Source organism: Sphaerodactylus townsendi, linkage group LG03, assembly GCF_021028975.2.
Source record: "Sphaerodactylus townsendi isolate TG3544 linkage group LG03, MPM_Stown_v2.3, whole genome shotgun sequence".
Classification (NCBI taxonomy): domain Eukaryota; kingdom Metazoa; phylum Chordata; class Lepidosauria; order Squamata; family Sphaerodactylidae; genus Sphaerodactylus; species Sphaerodactylus townsendi.
Window position 1 is genome coordinate 176,459,602 of NC_059427.1, and position 21,804 is coordinate 176,481,405.

General features: G+C 45.8%; 1 protein-coding gene across 5 annotated transcripts in view; it reads left to right on the top strand.

Annotated features, from left to right (window-relative positions):
- GATA1 (GATA binding protein 1) overlaps positions 1-12,336 on the top strand; it is a 31,957-nt gene extending 19,621 nt beyond the window's left edge. For all 5 annotated transcript variants that reach the window (XM_048490741.1, XM_048490744.1, XM_048490742.1 and 2 more), the window contains 3 exons: positions 1,722-1,867; positions 9,167-9,292; positions 10,711-12,336. In XM_048490741.1, coding sequence (XP_048346698.1) covers positions 1,722-1,867; positions 9,167-9,292; positions 10,711-11,037 — 599 coding nt within the window. In that variant the 3' untranslated portion in view covers positions 11,038-12,336. The remainder of the gene's footprint in view (positions 1-1,721; positions 1,868-9,166; positions 9,293-10,710) is intronic.
- Positions 12,337-21,804: the final 9,468 nt, after the last annotated feature.

A 21,804-nucleotide genomic window follows, 5' to 3' on the forward strand; every position in this document is an offset into this window, starting at 1 on the left:
CCCGTTCACATGCGAGCTATGCAGGCAGTGATTGAAGTCCATGGAAACAATCTGGGTTGCTTTTGCACCTTTGCACAGAGACGCCTCTCTCTCTCTCTCTCTCTCTCTTTGCAACACACATGTGTAGCTCTGGAGGGCACGCAGAAATGAACACCCCCCCACACACACAGCCATGCCGATCGTCCCACAATACGATCGGCTGCACCTGCATAGCTGTGCATGTTCAACACGCAAAATAAAAGAAAAAGGGGCCTCCCTGCAAGGGCGGGGCAATGGCAGGCGGGTTCTTCCTGACTGGGGATGGCATGGTGGGGGGGGGAGCACCTCCTGCCTGCCTGTTCGCCTGGGAGCAGCTCCAACCTGGGATTTTGTAAAAGGATCGCTGGTTTAGCAATTTTCAAAAATAAAACAGGCCATATTTGTTTTGGGGATGGGACCTGTCCCCCCACTCCAAAATGGTTTGCATAGTGTCTTACACCCTCCCAAACGGTTTTGCATAGTGCCCTTTACGTCCGTTATATTTGCCCTGTGCAGACTCCACCCATGAGAATCATGCTTACCTGTATATTTTACTCATGAGTTGCCACAGGAACTGGCAGCTGCTGTACGGCTGCAGGTCCCTGTGGAGAACTCATGAAAAAAGCACTGTATAATTTCAGCCTAAGACGCCATCTCCCGTAGACCGAGGGCTTGAACAATGAAACCAATGACAGAAAGACAGGGGCGTAATGCCCATTGGGCAAGGTGGGCAGCTGCCCAGGGCATCACCTTGTGGGGGGCACCAAAAATGCAGGGTTCGTTTTGGGGTATTTTTAGTGGTTTTCCGTTTATGGCCTGTTTTTAGGCTAGCAACACCAAAATTTCAGAGTATAATCAGGAGACTGTCCTTATGCTACCCCCCAAGTTTGGTACAGTTTGGTTCAGGGAGTCCAAAGTTATGGACTCCGAAAAGGGATGCCCCCATCCCCCATTGTTTCCAATGGGAGCTAATAGGAGATGGGGGCTACAGTTTTGAGGGTCCATAACTTTGCCCCCCCGAACCAAACTGCACCAAACCTGGGGGGTAGCATAAGGACAGTCTCCTAATGATATGCTGAAATTTTGGCGGAGATATGTCTAAAAATGCACCCCCTGCAGGCACCAATGACCTGGTGCAAAAAAAATTTTTTTTGGTCGTGGTGGTGTGGCTGGCCATGGAGGGGCATCCAACTCAGGTTTTGCCCAGGGCTCCAGTTTGCCTCGTTACACCCCTGCAGAAAGACCACTAGAAACCAGTGGTTCTTTCCACATGATTACATGGATCATTTATAAATGACTGGTGGAAAATTTCACAGCAAAGGCAATTGGTTGCTTGTAGGCAAGAGTGTGGGAGTAATTTTTAAAGTGCCGAGGGGAGAGGTGGACTGATTTGGATTGGGACCAAAGTATAAAATTAGGGGCCTCAGCCTTCCCCCTGCTCCATTTTCTTGCCTCAAATCAGTCTGGGGGAGTGTTATATGTTTCATTTTGTAGCTGTCTGTGAAGCAGTCAGTTCATCACAGGCCAAATTTCTTTCCTACCACTCCAACATTAATAAAACTTACAGAAAGATTATTCACACATTTAGGCATAACTCCTTAGTGTTCTCCAACTCAGCACCAAGTCAGAAGTAAAAGTTGCATATTCCCCTCCGTGAGTTATTCAGTCACCTTTTCATTGACTAACTTCATCTTTCCTCTCAGAGGCACGTGAGTGTGTGAACTGCGGGGCCACAGCCACGCCACTGTGGCGAAGAGATGGCACCGGCCACTATCTCTGTAATGCTTGTGGATTGTATCACAAGATGAATGGGCAGAACCGGCCCCTCATCCGGCCCAAGAAGCGCCTGGTAAGTGGCTTACGCTCCTTGGCAGTCCCCGATAGCCGTGTGCACCCCTGGATTTCCAGATGTCTTATGCTAAACTGCTTTTAAAAGTAGTGCCCCTCAATTTAGATGATTGTAAATACATTGAAAGGGGATGGGAAGAAGTGGACGAGAAGGTGGCCTGGGGAGGAGAATCAGCTTAGCAAACCTAGAGGAAATAAGAACTAGTCCGACAGAGAACAGCGGGTGCACTTGAAGCAACTCCATGCTAGCCACAGAAATCAGTCCTCGATTTCATCTTGTCTTCCCTCTGGCATTCGCCATTCGCTTTCACTGACCTACACAGGGAAAATAAAAAAAGGGGGGGGGATATATGCCAGGGAACAGGTGACAGCTTTATTTGATGGATGGATGGATTGTCATAGACTAATAATAAATATTGAATAAAACAACCCAAGTTCCAGAATAGTAAAATGGAGGGCATTCAAGGGAAACAATAAAAACAATAAAAACGTTCACTTGCTGTAAAAGATATAGAAAAATAAAAGAAAAATATAGTTCATCAACGAAAAGGTAAAGCTAAATCCAAAATTATCTCTTGAAAGATAACGATATTTAGTTTTAAAATGTAATGTGACCAAGTTAGCCGTGAATTATAAGCACAGAGGCACAGAAATTTGCCTCCTGCCTTGAGATATCTGGATTTTCGTCAGCTCACCATTTTTCTAAATGGACCTTGTCTGATCCCCTGTGGGTTTTTGTACAAGTTGGTCAAAAAGAGGAGGGGGTGGGATTTTGGCCCACTCTTATATAAGCTTAAGAACATAAGAACATAAGAACTAGCCTGATGGATCAGACCAGAGTCCATCTAGTCCAGCACTCTGCTACTCGCAGTGGCCCACCAAACGGGGAGCTTCCTCCCCGTTCCCACAATTCCATCATAAAGACAGCAGCACAGTGCTATTCTGCTCCTTCTTCTGATTTGTGGCAAGTGGGGCTCCTTTCCTAGCCTTTCTGGGTTGTGGATTCAGGAGTTGCCTTCACTGTACCAGCTTCACCGGGGGATTTATTAAAAAAAATAGCCTTATAATAAATTCAACTACTAGAAGAACCACACTTGAAAAAATAATACAAACTTTTGAAATTACGGTAATATCAATTGAAAAGACAGGTTAAAATTAGCTCAAGAGAGGTTGATCTGAGGTCGCAAATGCCTCAGCAGACCAGGTGCTCCGGAGCAGCAGCCGCAGCAGCAGAAGGCCATTGCTTTCACATCCTGCCTGTGAGCTCCCAAAGGCACCTGGTGGGCCACTGCGGGTAGCAGAGTGCTGGACTAGATGGACTCTGGTCTGATCCAGCAAGGCTCTTCCTTATGTTCTAGAGGACACATATTGATCGGAATATAGAATGCAATAAAGAATCCATAGTTTGGTCAAGAAGAAAGATGCATTTATATAAAATAACTACTGAGCAGAGTTCCTTTGTTCTGAGCCTCTCCACAGCCATTGAGTTGTATCGTTGAATGGAGTATGATGAGACTTTTTTTTAACCTGCAAAGGCCACGTATTTTACACACGAACGCATGAAGCTGCCATTCCCTGAGTCTGTCAGGCACTTGGTCTCTCAAAGTCAGCCCTGTCTCCTCGGATTGGCAGCCGCAGCAGGTTGTCCAGGGCCTCAAGAGGAGATCTTTCACATCACTTATGACCTCACCTGTTAAACTTGAGATGCCAGGGATCGAACCCAGGACCTTCAGCATGCCAAGCAAACACTCCACCATTATTTCATTATAAATCATTCCCAATCTAAACCTGTTTCTAAAACATTTATGTAGATAGCCTCTTTGCGCAGAGCTATTAAGGGCGTAGTGCAGTGGTGGGATCCAAAAATTTTAGTAACAGGTTCCCATGGTGGTGGGATTCAAACTGTGGCGTAGCGCCAATGGGGCTGGGTGGGGCATGCCGGGGGCGTGGCCGGGCATTCTGGGGGCGGGGCATTCCTGGGGGGGCTGTGGCAAGGATGCAGCCGCTGTGCCGGTCCTTGGGCGGGAAACGAATGCACGCAGGCGCAGGCTGCCACGCACGCCGGTGCACCTCCTGCTAGACTGCTTCAAGTTCTGCGTGCTACTGCTGAGAGGAGGGGCATAACTAAGGCAAAAATCACGTGGCAAAATCACCAATTAGTAACCCCCTCTCGGCACACACAAATAATTAGTAACCTACTCTCGGGAACCTGTGAGAACCTGCTGGATCCCACCTCTGGCGTAGTGGCTAGGAGTGGTGGACTCTCACAAATCACACACACCCCAATTTGCAATGGCAAAGGACCTCTGTTCATCTCTTGCCTTGAAACCCCCGCAGTCCTGGGGGTTGCCATCAGTCAGTTGCAGTTGGGTGGGGCATTGCTTGACTTGGCCTGGATAGCCCAGGCTAGCTTAATCTCATCAGAGCCTGGAAGCTAAGCAGGGTCAGCCCTGGCTAGTCCTTGGATGGGAGACCAAGGGGGTTCAGAGGCGCTATGCAGTGGCAGGCCTGTTTGTCTTTTGCCTTGAAGACCTGATGGGGGTCACCATAACTCAGCTTATGTCATGTGCTTAATTTCTGTGCGTCTGGCTGCGATCAAAGATGCAGACGTCCTGCTGTCTCCTGCGCCATCCAGCCTGGTGGACGAGTCGGTGGTTTGGGTCTGAAAGGGACGAATTTAATCCTCAGCTCAGTGATAAAGCCACGTGCTGTCCTTGGGCCCATCTCTCATATTGTAGGACAATTTTTTCTATCTCTTCAGGAAACTTACAATTTATTTTTTTGATTTCATTAATTTTATCTCCTGCCTTTCCCCTTGTGGACTCAAAACGGCGACCAATATTTTGTAAAACCTTAAAATCAACACACGAATAGCACTTCAATAACAGTTCTACCCATTTAAAATCTTCTTATACTTGATATCAAGAGTTCATTAAAAAATACTACTAACCCACTGAAGGGAAGGAGGTTGGGAGAAGGTGGAATAGGGGGAGGCCGAGATGGAAACATCAGAATTCCATTCTCTGAAGGCCCAGTTTGGACTGGGACCATGACAATCAATCCGTCTTTACTGCGATCATAGACCAGCGTAAAGTAAATAAAGTAAAATAAAACCAAAAGGACAGGAAATAGTAAAACAATAAACACATGTCTAAAAGAAAATGAAAAAACAAAACCTACTGTAAAAGGTATAGGAATATAAAAGAAATAGGATAAAAGCATAAATACTAAATGGGAACAAAAGCTTAAAAACTATAAAAGAACTATACAAGGGGAGGGGGCGGGATAGGCAAAGGAAAAAATTAAACTTGGTAAATTGAAGACTATGGTGTGGGGCCAGGACCGCGTCTCTGGTCCTACACAGCTGATATTAGTTTAAGACTAAATTAGAAAACACCCAAGAAACAGTTTTGAAACAGAAGATAAGTTTACTGGACAGCATAAGTATCTGACCAGGGTGTCCCCTTAAGGGTAAGAGGCACACCCTTCATACAAAGGGACCAATTTTTATAGACACAAAATACAGACGTCACACAATCATCATCATAAGATTTACGTACATAATCCATACCTCTTTCACGTGCTACAAGCATGTACCTTAAAAATCCCATTGGATAGATCTGTCTCCTGGTCACAGTAAGACAGCCTCTTATTCTACGTGTCAGTTTCCTTAGCTCATGCCCCTCTACCCATATGCAAAGGGCTGCAATAAAACTAGCCTGCTGTCTTTCTTGTTTCCAAGAAAAACCCGTTTTCTTAGTTTGCTTCCCAGAGAGAGATATGTCCCTAAGGCATGCAGCATTCTGACATTCCTTAGGATCATAAAACTTCCCTTCAATTCCCCAGTTTGAAATGTTAAAACATTTAAAAGATTTTACATACACTGATTCTAACACAATAGAATTATAGTGAAATACTAATACATGTGAATCTCTCATTATCATTTCTGTTCATTTAACTATATAGAAAAACACTTTTTAATTTAACTAATCACATTCATTTCTAACCCAAAAACCAAAGTTATAAATGTATATGGCTTCTGTCACTTTTAACCTTAGTGACAAGATCCTAAAGATGTTATCTTTGCTTGCCTGCATAGTCACTAGCAAGCTTCCAACATTCCTTTTGACCTGCTGCTAAAATGCAGGCTTGCCAGTCACTATACAGAAGCACCATTTTGATTCTTAGGATCTTTGGTTCATATGAATTTCCATATTCCTTGATCAAATACAAATTTATAGACATTCTGCCCCGTCTCCACAATGGCTACCCAAATCACAAATCCTGCTTTATTGAACTGCAACGTATTTCAAGTGCTGCTACAAAGAATCTGGCAACACTGTAATAATAATAATAATAAACCTTTAATCAGCATTAAAAAATACAGAATCGAAAACAAACAGTGCAATCATCTGAAATACAGGGGAGGATCAGCGTGCAAAAACCTTTCCCAAGAAATCTGCAACCGTCTTCAGTAAACATGCCCAAAGATTAGGAGCAGAATGCCTTAACAGAGGAGGGATAAGACAATGAAAATCAGGTCTAAAATCAGCGTATTTGGAACAATCGAGTAAAATGTGCAGCATCGTCTCAGGAGTATTGGTGCAATGAGAACAAACCCGGTCTTGTTTAGGGGTCCTTGAAAAATGCCCTTGAAGAAAAGCTATGGGGAAAGAGTTGCACCTAGCTCTAGTAAGGGCCCACCTTTCTTTGGGATTGAATAGAATCTTTAAATAGCAGACCATTTGCACTTTAGCAGGGATAATACCAAAGTATGTCAGTGAGCATGAGACCCCAGCTCTTTGAACCAAGAGCTGAAGTTCCTGACTAAAGAGACGGGATTTTATAGTTTGGAATATTTTGCTGGGAGCTAACATGAGCAACAGTGTATGTTATATCAGGGTTGGTATCTAAGCAATATAGAAATATAACATTGTTCTGTGAGAGCCTGGGAATCTATACCGCAGGGGCGAAATAAAACCAATACATATATTTTTACAATACTGTGTGAGGCCAGAACTCAAGTCCGGCCTGCTCAGCTGTTTGAGAAAAGATATGTTAGAAATAAAAGCATCAGACATCTGACTTCAGAAACAAATAGACAGTTTTTACTTAGCAGAATATAGAGAGTTACAGAATGTGAACTCTCCCAAGGGAGAGGCACGCCCTGGGTGCTCTCAACAGAGAGGCACACCCACCATAGGAAAGACCTTAGTCTTTATAGATACAAAGAATACATACGTCACAGTTCATCCCCTTACTCACGTACATGATCCATAACTTTCACGTGCTATAAGCATGAACCTTAAAATCCCATTGGATAGTTCTGTCTCCTTGTCACATTAAGACAGCCTCTATTCTACGTGTCACATTCCTTCTGTTATTCAAACGCTGCATGCTCTTAGCTCATGTCCCTCTACCCATATGCAAACGGCTGCAATAAAACTAGCTTCTGCCTCCAAGAAAAACCTGTTTTTCTAAGTTTGCTCCCAAAGAGAGATATTTCCTTAGGGCATGCAGGTTTGACATTCCTTTAGACCATAAAACTTCCCTTTTCCAATTTTAAAATGATTTTACCTTTAAAAGATTATACAAACATGATTCTAACAATTATTCCCTTCGATTCCAATACAGTAGAATTATAGTGAAATTACGAGTACATATGAATCTCTCATTATCATTTCTGTGTTCATTTAACATATATAGAAAAACACTTTCCCCTATTTTAACTAATCACATTCATTTCTATCCCCTATAGCTAGTTCTAAGCCAAAAACAAAGTTATAAAATATATGTCTGCTGTCACGTTGGCCTTTAGTGACAAGATCTTAAAGATGTTATCTTTGCTTGCCTGCATAATCACTGACAAGCTTCTAAAATGCCTTTTGACCTGCTGCAAACAAGCAGTCTTACTAGTCACTTATACAGAAACTCCATTTTGATTCTTCAATTCTTTGGTTCATGCAACTTAATCTTTCTTAATCTTCTTTGATCAAATACAAATTTATAGACATTCTGGTCCATCTCCACAACTGACAGTGGAGAAACACATGTTCTATTGTTTCTATGTCTCCAGATCCACACTGTGCCTGGTGCGCAGTCTATATTTTCTGCCCCCCCCCATGGGCCCCCCTGTGGTGCCCCCCCTTTCCCACTTCCCACACTTATTTTAGTTCCTTTCCTTTTCCTAGAACTTTTTCAGGCTGAAAAAAAGGCCTAGTCACAGTTCAGGCTTAAAAACAGCCTGATGGGAACTATACTTCCCAGGAGACCTTGTGAGCCCCAAGGTCTCCTGGGAACTGTAGTTCCTCAGGCTGTGGGGGGGGTGCGGGGGAGGGGCCTTGGGGTGATTTTCTGCCCCCAGGCATGCGCCCAGTGCACAGCACACACCCCGTCCCCTTGTAGCTCCGCCACTGGGGGTGGCTTAGCTCTTCCTTCCTGTGCTGTTTCTATTTCCTTGAAATGGTTGTAGAGAGTTGCTATTTTGGGGAAACATCTTAGATAGCCCCCAGCAGGGCAAATAGCAATTCCCTAGGGCCACCTCAGAGCAGGAAAATGGTGTGAAGGGGAAGATCCAAATCTGCACTCACTACACCGCTCTGTAAAATCAGGCCCACTTGCTCCTAGAAAGCACTACACTCCAGAACATGCCTTTCAACCTGACCCAGGAATATGCAAAGAAAAGGATATTTTGTGGTTGGGATACACTGCACCTTTGGTCAGTTTTGTAAAGTCAGATTTCTGAAGTGCATTCCATTTTCTTAGAACTAGCCACAGCAACTCCTGGTGTGGTTTGTGTTCTGGTCCCTTCTGGGAGTGGGAGAGATGGTATCCCACCCGTTGCCACGAGAAAGCCTTTTTGAGCTCTGAGATCCCCACAGTAAGTTCCAGCAGCCCCCTCCCCACTCAGCCGTGCCCAGACTGAATATATTATGGACCTGAACAACAATTTATATCATGATCTTATTTATTTATGTCCTTGATTTATAGTCCACCTTTCTCACGGGGACTCAAGACGGATCACACATTGTAAATCAATGCAATCTTTGGGATGAGCCATCTAATAAACAATGTAATAGGACCAAGATTATAGAGACAAGCAAAGGTATAAACTGTGATAATGTTCTACAGAATAGAATAATGGTATTACACAAGCAGAAATCAGCAGGCAGATAATACATACTCAGAATAGTGTTAGTCCATAGTACCATTCTGATTCAACAATGTCCCTTCCCAAACCATTTTGTTATAGCATGATCCTATTGCCTTTATTAAAATACTCTCCTGATCAATATTACAGATTGTCAGCAAGCGGGCAGGGACCCAGTGCAGTAACTGCCAAACCACGACTACCACACTCTGGCGCCGCAACGTGAATGGAGAACCCGTATGCAACGCCTGCGGCCTCTACTTCAAGCTGCACAATGTGAGCTGGGGGAGGGCAGAGAAATTAAGGGGGAGAAAAACATTCTGGGAGTCTATTACAGACCCCCAAGCCAGGCTGAAGAGTTGGATGATGCCTTCCTGGAGCAGATGACCAAACTTTCACAAAGAAGAGAAATGGTAGTAATGGGAGGCATTTCAGTTATCCAGATATTTGCTGGGAGTCAAACTCTGCCAAGAGTACCAGCTCCAACAATTTCCTCACTTGCCTTGCAGACAGTTTCATGGTCCAAAAGGTGGACGAGGCAACAAGGGGATCGGCTATTTTAGATCTGCTCCTAACCAACAATGATAACCTGATTAATGGGGTGGAAGGGGTAGGGTCCTTAGGTGGGAGTGACCATGTTCTCCTGGGGTTCGTTATACAATGGAAAGGGGATGCCAAGTCTAGTCGGACACGCGTTCTGGATTTTAAGACAGCTGATTTCAGTAAACTTAAGAAACCACTGGGTCTGATCCCGTGGTTAAGAATACGAAAAGAGAAGGGAGTACAAGATGGATGGGAATGGGAGTTTCTTAAAAATGAGATCTTGAAAGCATAATATCAGACAGTTCCAATGAGGAGAAAAAATGGGAGGTGTCTAAAGAAACCAGGATGGATGTCTAAAGAACTCTCAAGTGAGCTAAGATATAAAAGGGACACGTACAAGAAATGGAAAAGGGGGGAAATGACTAAAGAGGAATTCAAACAAATTGCCAAGACACGTAGGGAGAAAGTCAGAAAAGCTAAAGCTCACCATGAGCTCAGACTTGCGAGAGACGTTAAAAACAACAAAAAGAGCTTTTTTTGGTTATGTCCGTAGCAAAAGGAAGAAAAGGGATATGATAGGGTCACTGTGTGGAGAAGATGGTGAAATTCTAAGAGGGGACAGAGAAAAGGCAGAACTACTCAACAGCTTCTTTGCCTCGTTTTTTCGTTTTTCCCCCCCAAAGAAACACAGTGCTCAACTTAAGACCAGGTGCCACCAACATGGTTTTTAGACTGTTGTCAGTTGATTTGTTATGCTGAATTTTAAATGTTTTAAATGTATTTTAAGTAATTTATTGGACATGATATTGTATTGTGAACCACCTAGAGCCCTTCGGGGATGAGATGGTCTATAAAATCCAATAAATATAAATAAATAAATACATAAACTGGGGGGAAATGGATGATGATGATGATGATGATGATGATGATGATGATGATGATGATGATGATGATGATGATGATGATGATGATGATGATGATGATGATTCAGTTGGAAACAAGAAGTTCAGGGGTGTACCTCACTGGAATTTTTCCATAGGCTGACCATTAATCCCATGCTTTTGAGCCAACCTTCCTATAACTCTGTGGCTCTTGGCCTCCATTCTACAGTGAACTTCAGATCACTCCCACCTTCCCTTTGTCTCTTCCAGGTGAATCGTCCCCCCCCAAGTAAATGCGCGAAGGACTTTAATCCAGACTCGAATCGTGGGTCTCTTCCTGCTGAAGTCGAAGGAAGCCGGCTAGCGGGAAATTCTGGGGACCTGGCAATGGCCTTAACCCCTTCCTTAGAGCTGCTGCCACCTCCCCTAACGGGAGATGAAGCTGCTGCCCTCTATGCCTTCAACCCCATGATGCTGCCAGGACAACTGCTCCCTTTCGGACCCAACCCTCACCTCCTAGGGTCTCCCCCTGGCTTTGCTCCCCAGTCTCCTTCTGTCCCACACAACTCCTCTGGGGTTGTCTCTGCGCTGGTGTAAAGGCTTCTCTAACCGCAAACAGCTATGTTCAGCGACTGTGGGACAGCATCATTAAGGCAGGAGGACTTTACTTGACGGATAATCTTTGGGATCAGACACATGAACGGCACGCAGTCCAGATTCCCTCCGCTTATCAGAGAAGAGAGAGATCTTCACGCAGTTAAGGCTAGTAAAACTGTTCCTGGATTGAACCGCTTCCAGTGGTGGAGGAGGGGGAAGTCACATGGCTGAATTCTTCCCCATGGAAGGAAGAAATCCCTCTCCCTATAAAACTGGTATGTTATGGGAAAGGCCAGGATAGAGGTTTGTTCCTGACATTTAATTTTTTTATCAGCTGGGAGATCACACCTCTCTTGTAGGAAGTAGCACAGTCCAGGAACATCTTTGCCATCACCTGTGAACGGGTGCACGGACAAAAGCAAGCGATCCATCTAGCTGCCTGTATACACTTGTATATCCAGCTTCATATGCTCCCCTTTCCCTAAACCCCCCCTTCACAGAATAGGACCAGCAGGTGTCCTATTCTGCAGAGCTGCGTGTCCATTCCCATGAGAACTCTTGGAGATGTGAAGCTGGGTAGAGCCTTCGAGGCTTGCTTTTCCAGTCCAGGCTCTTCTTTAAGACTTCGGCCCTTTCCGCCCAGATCCCCTAAAACATTTGTAAAATGTTTCAACCCCCCCCCCCTTTTGTTCAGACTCACCCTCTTGAAATAATTGCTGGCTGCCATTTTCTATTTGGCCCTGTTTTTTCCCCAGTGTGCAGACAAAGCAGTGCTTCTGTGCTTCACAACCTCCTGCTGCAGTTCCCAGAGTCTTCTGAAGTTGATGCTGGGAAGATTCCGCCCCCCGCCCCCCAATCTCAAAAATGCTCTGGAATTGCTCCAAAAAGAGGGCAAAGGGCTTCTGCAGGCAAGAACTCAAAATGGCGTCGTAAGGGACAGCATACAAATGAAGACTTTTAAAAAATGTTTCATCCAAAAAAATTGCTAGACAGGAGGATGCATATAAAATGTTTTGAGGCTACAACTGAAACATTTCTGGGGGGGAATGCAGAATTCCTTGGACGAAATGAGCAAATAAACAGGCGAGGGCGAACAGAGAGTGAGTTCAAGAAAATGGTGCTGGTGAGGAAGTTCAGGGAAGACAGAGAGGTATGGAAAACGTTTTAAAGAATATGCACAGCAGGGAAGCCATTTTGAAAACGTTTCAGCCTCAATAATTGTTTTAAAAAGGGATTTATTTAAAACTTTTTGAGGCAGGAAATAAAATGTTTCGGGAACCAAAGGCAGTGAAAACAATGCAGAACTCCATGCAATGGCGTAGATGCTTAGGGACGAGGGGTACCCTCTGTCCCCGGGTGCCACTAATCTGGTCACGTGGGGGGTGCAAAATTGGAAGATGACAAGGCAGCAGGACATCCTCGGGTGCCCATGCCCCCGCCCATGTTGTCATCGACATGGGCAGGGTCGAGGGTGCCCAGCTGCTGTTGCCTTCCCCTTGCTCCCGGCTCCCAGCTTTTATAAGCTCTGAGGCTGGGGGCGGGGCTTTGGGATGCGGGCCATGCCCCCTGAGTCCCACCCCTGGCCTCAGTGCTTATAAAAGCAGCTCTTGGAGGCCAGGGGATGGCAGTCACTTCTGTCCTCCCAGGAGTGGAGGGCAGAAGGGAATGCCGGCTGGGAGTCGGGAGCAAGGGAAGGGGTGGGGTGGGGGCTGCAGCCGGGCGTAGGGAGGGCGCCTGGAGACAATTTGTCTCTGGGCACCATTTTCCCTCAATATGCCTCTGGAGGAAAAATTTTATTTCTCGCTTTGAAACGTTTTAAATGAATTGTGCAAAAAAGGGCCAATAATATAGTCAATAGTACTCGTTCTAGACCCAGAGGGATAGGCAGATGAATTCATCTCGCTGGGCCCGTTCAAAGGCGCCACATATATAGAAATTTAGCCAAAAGGTCATTTGGGCCAAGCAGAAACCTGCACAATTTGAGTTCTGATCTTTTTAACAGCAGGTGAAGAGAGATTCATCTTCAGAGTTGGGAGGGGGACATTTATACTGTGTATAAATGCATAGAGGGTGTGATCGTTGGGGCCCAGTCTAGCATTAAGATTTCCGCCCAAGTCTACAAGTCCATTTGGATTTAGTAGTGTAAGGTCAGCAATGCTTTCCTTCGAGCCCTTCACAGCACAGTGGGGTTGTAGTGGGGTCTCTTTGCATTTTTCTGTTTACACATGAGGAGGCACTCCACTGCCTGCTACACAGCTTGCCTGCTGAACTCTGCCAGGGCTCTGATTTTCCTGGTTCTCCTAACCTCACCCATCAACTCACTCTTAAAAAAACAGACCTCATCACGCTTGGTAGTTGCAAGATTGCAGGCCCTTTAAAAATTGCTGTTATGTCGATACTGCCAATACTGTAGCCCCTTTCCAAAGTTAATACCACCCAAATGAAAGAGGCAGTGCAATTCCCTGGACCACACTCTGATGAAGAAGGGGAACATGTCCTAGAACTGATTCTCTCTCCCCAACCCCTCCACAAATACATTCCTGCTGCTGCTGCTGCAGGAGGAGGGAGAGGCTTGTTATTTTGATATTCCTTGGTACTTCAACATTCCTGTATTAGATCTATCATTATTTTGATAGACCTAATAGGGTACAAATTCTTGAAGTTGAAATAAAGTTTTACAAAGCCCTCCAGATCATCAGGGAGGGTGGAAGTAGAGCTGGAGAGGCAGGATGGAGAAGAGAAAAAAAGCCCGAAGCAGAGAACCATGCAGGACCATTTCTTTCATCTTCCCTGCAAAGCAGGGGGAAAGACCGCTCTTTGCCCACTCCCACAAACAGTGGAGCTTATGATATCTGTCATGCAGTGAGCGTGAAAGGAGGGAAAGGCGTCCGTAACAGAAGCTCTGCCCCAAAAAGAATCTCCTTTCAGTGTGGGGCTGAGCCCCAGTATATGATCGGCCATAACTCTTTTAGGATTGCGCTGGAAATGCCATTAGTTTTTTCTTCTAGCAAAACTGCAAATATACCCAGTTCTTGAGCTGCAAATTGTGGCGCTCAGATTAAGCACTCATGTCTTAATTCTTGACATTAATATCTTAGTTGTTGGCATCTGAGACACAGGAAAGATAAATGTGGAAATTAGAACACAAATTCTGTAACAAAGAAAAGTGTTACATGGACAGATGCCGTATCATACAGTCACAATATAGTTAGCTTTATATTTGGATATCGAGTTGAATTTTATAATGTTGTAAACACTGGACTCTTTTAACAGTGTATTATCATGAAATATATTATTGCCATTAATTGTTGCCAAAGCTATTAATAGACATATCCTTGAAAACAGTTGCCTATGTCTACATAAATAAATACATAGGTATTTATTTACTGTATACTTATTACCTGCCCATCACTGGGTTCCCTGGGCAGGGTACAGTTATAGAACACATAGACAATCTCAAAACCATCATAAATATATTTTAAACCAGCCCCAGCCCCTACCCTAACCCTACTAAAAAGGCATAATCATCCCATAATGCCCCCCAATGCACTTTAAAATTGGGCTGCGGCTGCATCAACTGAGTGCTGATATGGTGATTGCAGGGGGAAAAGGGAAGTGGGGGGAGGTCCCACCCAGGAGAGATCACCTGTGTGCCCAGGTACAGAGGGTGCTCTTGGCCAGGAAGCCGCCCTCCCCCCACCCCGCTTCTGACCTCAGTGCCCTTGCAGGCTATATGGGAGGAAGTGTGCTGTTCTTAGTATTCTCAGTACTGAATGCTGGAGATTGCGTTACATAAATATTTTCATGGTACACATTTTGAGTGAAGAAAACTTTGCCTTTAAAAGCATTTTGTTTGTTCCAAAAAAGAAAAAAAAAGACTTTTTTCCCCAGTACTTCTCAAAATTGAGTGCTCTCCCCTTTAAAAAAGAAAATTAAAAAGGATCCTGGGAGGTAAAAGTATAAAACAAATTGGCTGCTGTGGGTTTTCTGGGTTGTGTAGCGGTGGTGTGGTAGATTTTGGTGCTAACATTACACCTGTGTCTATGACTGGCATCTTCAGAGGCATGTCACGGTGGCACATACACCTCTGCAGATGGCAGTCATAGATGTGGGCGAAACGTTAGGAGCAAAAACTACCAGACCATGGCCATGCCGCCCCGAAAATCCACAACAGCCATTGGATTCCAGCTGTGAAAGCCATCGACGGTACAGGTAAAAAATTGGTTCCATACTGATGTGAGACTTATAAAGCAGAGTTTGCATAATAATGAGACAGGGGCAGTTGCTTACAGAAATAAAGTTTGCTAACTATAAAATAGGAAGGGTAACTTGGATACAAAACAAGAAATACCTTTCTAACTAGCTAGCTCCATCAGCTGGCTTGTTGCTTGACTATCACATGGCTAAGAAGCTACTCAGAGAGCATGTGCAGAGAGCAACAAAGAACATCTAGAGCCTTCGTGCAGACCTGCATGTAGCCCATGCGAGGTCTGCTTGACCAATAGGGATCAATTACCTGGTCACTGACTTCTGACCTCACTAACTAATTAGCATGCATCAATTAATTCCTTCATTACTGGATTGTGTGACTGGCACTTCCAGAGTGCAATTGGGGGAAAAAACTCCTGTTTCCGGGGATATGTGTGGGTTTCCACAACAGGCCCACCAACACCCTGGGGCAGTTCAAGACTGAGAAAATAGTGCAGGCTAGAAGAAGAGAAGAAGAGTTTGGATTTATACCCCCCCCCCTTTCTCTCCTGCAGGAGACTCAAAGGGGCTTACAATCTCCTTGCCCTTCCCCCTCACAACAAACACCCTGTGAGGTAGGTGGGGCTGAGAGAGCTCCGAGAAGCTGTGACTAGCCCAAGGTCACCCAGCTGGTGTGTGTGGGAGTGTACAGGCTAATCTGAATTTCCCAGATAAGCCTCCACAGCTCAGGCGGCAGAGCTGGGAATCAAACCTGGTTCCTCCAGATTAGATATACGAGCTCTTAACCTCCTACGCCACCGCTAAACCTCTTCATCCATATGCACTATTGTCCTGATCCTAACTAGGCAAGAATTAAGGAAAATCCACCTCTCACATAGGGCTGTATTACTTACATGAGGACCACATAGAACTCTGTAACGTGCAAATCAGTGTTTAATGAGTTGAGGTTTCAATGGGCATTGAAGCCATCGTGCCTTTAGTGAATAGCCTTTGTGCTCTTCCAAGTGGAGGGAAAGGGGCCCTGTCCACCTTCCAGAATACAGAAAGAGAGCAAGAACAGCTTGACCACTTGAGTCTGCTGATTGGATAGCCATCTGTGGTTCAACTTGACGCATAGGTGTCAAACTCGTGGCCCTCCAGATGTTATGGACTACAGTTCCTATCATCCCCTGCCAGCAATGTGCTGGTAGGGGATGATGGGAACTGTAGTCCATAACATCTGGAGGGCCACAACTTTGACACCTATGAACTTGAGCTACCAACAAAGGGAAGGACTCAAATCCAGCTGTTCCACTGCAAACCAACCTGGCTGCCCTCTAGAGCTACCACAGGGAAGGCTGTGTCGTATTGTTGGAGAACGTTGCATGTAGTTTGCGTGGAAAAGAGTCAGTAAGCAGAGTCCATGAGGCTCCTGGCAGTTAGCCATCAACATTCAATGCTTTCTCCTTTTATAGCTCACTGTTGTCCTTAAGATGCAGCCGGGGCAGGCTGTGTGCATGTAAAGTGCCGCCAAGTTGCAGTTGATTTATGGCAGCCGGTTGGGTTTTTAAGGCAAGAGACTAATGGAGGTAGTTTGCCATTGCCTGCCTCTGCAGCAACCCTGGACTTTCTTAGTGGTCTCCCATTCAAGTACTAACCACGGCCAACTCTGCTTAGCTTCTGAGATCTGATGAAAATCAGGCTAACTTGAACCATTTTGGTTAGAACCATTATATTCTGTTCCACGTAAAAATGTTAGTCTGTATATTCCTCCACCACAGAACAAGGCATGCTGGACCTTCTTTGTTGTAAAATGCTCCGCCTGAGTCCTAGTGCCTAATGGTTTTGACAAAGACAGTGCGTAAAAATGAAAGATAATTATCTGATTTGTTCGGGACTATATTCTAATGCAGAAGCATACAAATGCTGTACCTCAACTGACTGAACTATCATCATGTATAATAGCTTACACTTTCATATATGAACAGCATGAAGACTTAAGGCTGTAAGGACAGCCTTGCTGGATCAGTCCAGTGTTCTTCGCACTCTTCCAGGTCTGTGTTTTTTTCCTGATTCTCTTAACTCTGCTCATCAACTCACTCTTAAAGGCACAGCTCTCATCACTCCTAGTAGTCTCAAGATTGCTGGCTTTGTTAAAGCCCTTTAAATTACTGTTATATCAGTACTGTTGTTATTGCAGTTATATCAGTAGTGTAGCCCCTTTCCAAAAATAATCCCCTCAAATGAAAGAGGCAAAGCAGTTCCCCGGACTGCGCTCTGCTGATGAAGGGGACCATGTCCTAGAATTGATATTCTCTCTACACAAACACCCAACACAAACATACTTGCTGCTGTGGCAGCAGGAGGAAAGAGAGGCTTGTTATTTTGATCTTCCTGTATTCGATCTATCATTTTGACAGATCCAATATGGTACAAATGCTTGAAGTTCAAATAAAGTTTTAAAAAGCTCCCCCAGTCATCGGGGGGCGGGGGGGGGGGTTTAGCCCAAAGCAAGGAATAATGCAGGGCCATTTGTTTCTTCTCTGTGAAGGAGGGGGAAAGGTCGCTCTTTGCCTGCTATTACAAACAGTGGAGATTATGGGTTCTGCCGTGCAGCATGTGTAGGGTGGGGGGAGGCATCCAAAACAGAAGCTCTGCCCCAAAGAGAATCTCCCGTCAGCATGGGGCAGAGCACCTATGAATAATCAGCCTAAGATGCTACTGGACTCCAATCTAGGTGTTTGTCCAAAACCTGTTCTACGCAACTGTTCTTCTATGCACTCCATCCTACTGTGAATTAAACAACAACAACAATTTCCCCATGTTCAAGTGCTTGGTATTCCATCATGAGAACATCCATCTCAAAACACAGTCCTAACCACCACCTCCTGGATTTCAAGCAGTTTTCCCTTCCTCTGAATCATTAATTTTTATCTTTGAATTACCCTATGATGGGAGAGGGGATGGAAGGAGTAGAAGTCAGCCGCTGCCTGGGCTCTTCTTTGCTGGCTTTGTGAAATCTTCTGATGCGCATCTATTTTGGACTAAAACGCCTTCTGAGGCTAAAAAATATGGGCTACTTTGCAATCATGGCAAATGCGGGTGAGCTTTTGTCTCTGTAGGTCTTGGCTGTGACCTGACTGCTCAGGCTCCGGGGCTTTTGTCCTGCGTTGGCAGAATTCTCGAGGGCCTTCTGAGGTATGTTATGTAATTAAAGCTTATCCTTTTAATGAAGTCTCAAGGAGGAATTTTGTCTTTTATGGACTAAGGCAGTGGTGGCGAACCTTTTCGAGACCGAGTGCCCAAATTGCAACCCAAAACCCACTTATTTATCGCAAAGTGCCAACGTGGCAATTTAACCTGAATAACCCCCTCGAGCAAGGGCCAGCCTGCTGTAGCCTCAAGCAAGTCCCACATGCGCCGCTCTGTGCCTCTCTGGCATCTCTGCCACCTCTGCCCCCCCCCCCCCCCAGGCAGCAGCCACCTGGAGCACAGGCACCAGGCCCACCAGCCTCCCTGCTTGCTGAGGTGCACGCACATCAAGACCAGAGGCCCAGGCCAGCCTAGATGGGGGGGGGGGCTCTGAGTGCCACATGATGTGGGGGGGCTCTGATTTCCCTCCCACATGACAAACTCTGTGCGCGTGTGCCCACAGAGAGGGCTCTGAGTGCCCCCTCTGGCACCCATGCCATAGGTTCGCCACCACTGGACTAAGGGCTTTGATACTCTGGCTCCAGAGGCAAAACATCCAAACAGCAGCTCCAAATAGATACTATGACTTAACAGCGAGGACACAGCTGGGGGGGGTGGGGAATCTATCAGCACTATGGTGTTACATCACTTCTGGGGAAAACCTGGAAGTGAAGTCATGCTCCTCTAGGAAGAGCTGAGAATTGTATGGTAAAACCTGGAAGTGATGCCTCCATAGGAATGATCAGAAGCTCTATGGTAAAAACTTAACACCATTGGACAAACTACGGTATGTTTTTTTTTTAGTTTATTTTTCTGACAGACCACCAGTGAGTGGTTAGGGCTGGGCAGGATGACTCCTGCCATAGTGGTGGCCACTGTGTGGTGATTGGATGTGGTGGCCACTGATCAGGGCTGAGTGGTGTGGTAGTGAGTCAACAGTGGTTGCCACTTGGACTGGTCCCCACAAGTCCTCCTTTATCCAGGTGCAAGATGGAGGAGGGGACAGTACTGTTTTGAGGGCAGTTTTGTCTGAGACGAGCCACATCCCATCAGCGTTACTTTAAAGAAAACAAAGCTTGGAAGGCTCAGCAGCACTGTTGTAATTGCCTAGCAGCAGTGGTGGGATTCAGCAGGTTCGTACCACTTCGGCAGAACCGGTTGTTAAAATGGTGCTTGTAAACAATGGTCGATTCCCCACTTCAAAAATGGAACCCGATTCAAACCGGTTTGGTAAGAATCAGGAACTTTTCAGCACGGAATTCATGCTCCCCACTGCAGCTTCTACCCCCCTGCTCTTAGAAACGCGGCGGCCACGCAGGATTCCCCACTGGTGGCGGATCAAACGTGCAATCTGCTCAGGGGCTTTCCTGATTGGCTGCCGCGTTGTGCTGGGGCGGGAAAATTTAAAAAAAAATCTTTGAACGGACGGATCCACGTCTCCGCGAGCACGCGTGGAAGGACTGCATAGGGACGGGAAACAGGCGATTGAAACAAAGCCCCGTTTCCACGTGCCTCCGTCTATGATTGTTTGAGTGAATGCAAGGACACAAGCACACCTTCCCCCACCCCCACAAATACAAAATGCTAGGTGTACTGCTGCCTTTTGCTGTGTATTTCTTTACTCAGAAAGCCGGCCCCACGTCGCCTCAGATCGATGTGGATCTTTGTTCTGAGGGTGTTTTTTTTTAAAAAAGGGCTGCGCGCACATCGCGCACAGCCCACTGCGTCCTGATTGGACAGGAGGCTCCACGTCACTCACAAGGGCGGGTAGTTTGAATCTGGATTCACCCCATGCTCCCCACGCTCCCCCCCACCGCTCCACATTCGCCGCACGTTTTTCTAAAAGCTCTACATGCATCGAGGTCTGGGAGAAGTGCGCGCTGAGGGGGAGAAGCAGCGGCAAAACCTGGTTCAACCAGAACACAGTGGGTAAATCGGGTTTGTTTGCCTAGTTAACACGTGCTTTTTGCCCAGTGGGAAATCAACCAACCAGTTGTTAAATTATTTAAATCCCACCACTGGAACCGGTCGTTAAATTATTTGAATCCCACTACTGCCTAGCAACCTCCAAAATGGCCACAAAGAGCTCAATGAACACTCTTTTTCTTAAAGCTAAAAGTATTGTTTCTACCATTCAGGGTTTTTTAAATCCCCCAATTTAATGCCCCAAATTTCAAGTGCGGCCTGGAGATCGCCTGGAATTACAACTGACCTCCAGACCAGCTCTTTTAGAGAAAAGGGATGCTTCGTAGGGTGGACTCTATGGTATTATACCCTGCTGAGGAAACACCCATCCCAAAACCTTCCCTCCCTGGGGCCCACTCCCCCGTGAGCAGGACTTTCTCAACCTGGAGTTGGCAAACTTTGAAAGGGTGGACAGATAGAATTTCAGTCTCAGAACTGAATTCTAGTCACATCTCCGGTGTTGCAAACTGCCAGCCTCTCTTCTCCTCCACTGCAAAATGGAAATAATGATCATTATCCCTTCCAAGGCTCCACCTCTAATCTATAGGAATTTCCCAACTCGAGAGTTGGCAACCCTAATTGGGGGATCTTAGCCTTGTGGCACTCCAGGGCGTTTGGCCCCCTTTGCCTCACCCAGACTTCTATTGTCTTAATTCGAGTGAGTGTTTGTGAGGAAGGGCAGGTGGATTAAATAATGAATGTGAGGGGGAGATGGGACCGACAACATGGCTACGCTGTGAGGGAGTTCCTCCATGCATGAAGGGCAGCCGGAGCAAAAAAGAAGGAACTTTTTAGGAGAGGAGAGTTCTGCCGCTGAGGCGGACACCTTGTGACAGATATACACCCCCTCATCTCACATGGCATGCCTCTGAAGATGCCAGCCAGAGATGTGGGTGAAACTGAAACATTAGGAGCCAAAACTACCAGACCACGGCCACACAGCCGGGAAAACCCACAACAACCAACTGTCTCATTGCTTCTTGAAAAAAACCAGAAAGATGGGATGCCGCAGTCCTGTCCAGGGGGCTTTATTTCTCAGCAATAGTCATCTGTAACCTTACCCCCACCTTCCCACTCACCCAACTTAGCTAATAAGAATCCAGAAGATTCCTTCAATTCAGAAGATTTCCTTAGGAGAAGCAGCAATGGTGTAGTGGTTAAGAGCAGGTGTACTCTAATCTGGAGGAACCGGGTTTGATTCCCCACTCTGCCACTTGAGCTGTGGAAGCCTATCTGGTGAACTAAATTAGCTTGTGCACTCCAACACACGCCAGCTGGGTGACCTTGGGCGAGTCACAGCTTTTCGGAGCTCTCTCAGCCCCACCCACCTCACAGGGTGTTTGTTGTGAGGGGGGGAAGGGAAAGGAGCTTGTCAGCCTCTTTGAGTCTCCTATAGGAGAGAAAGGGGGGATATAAATCCAA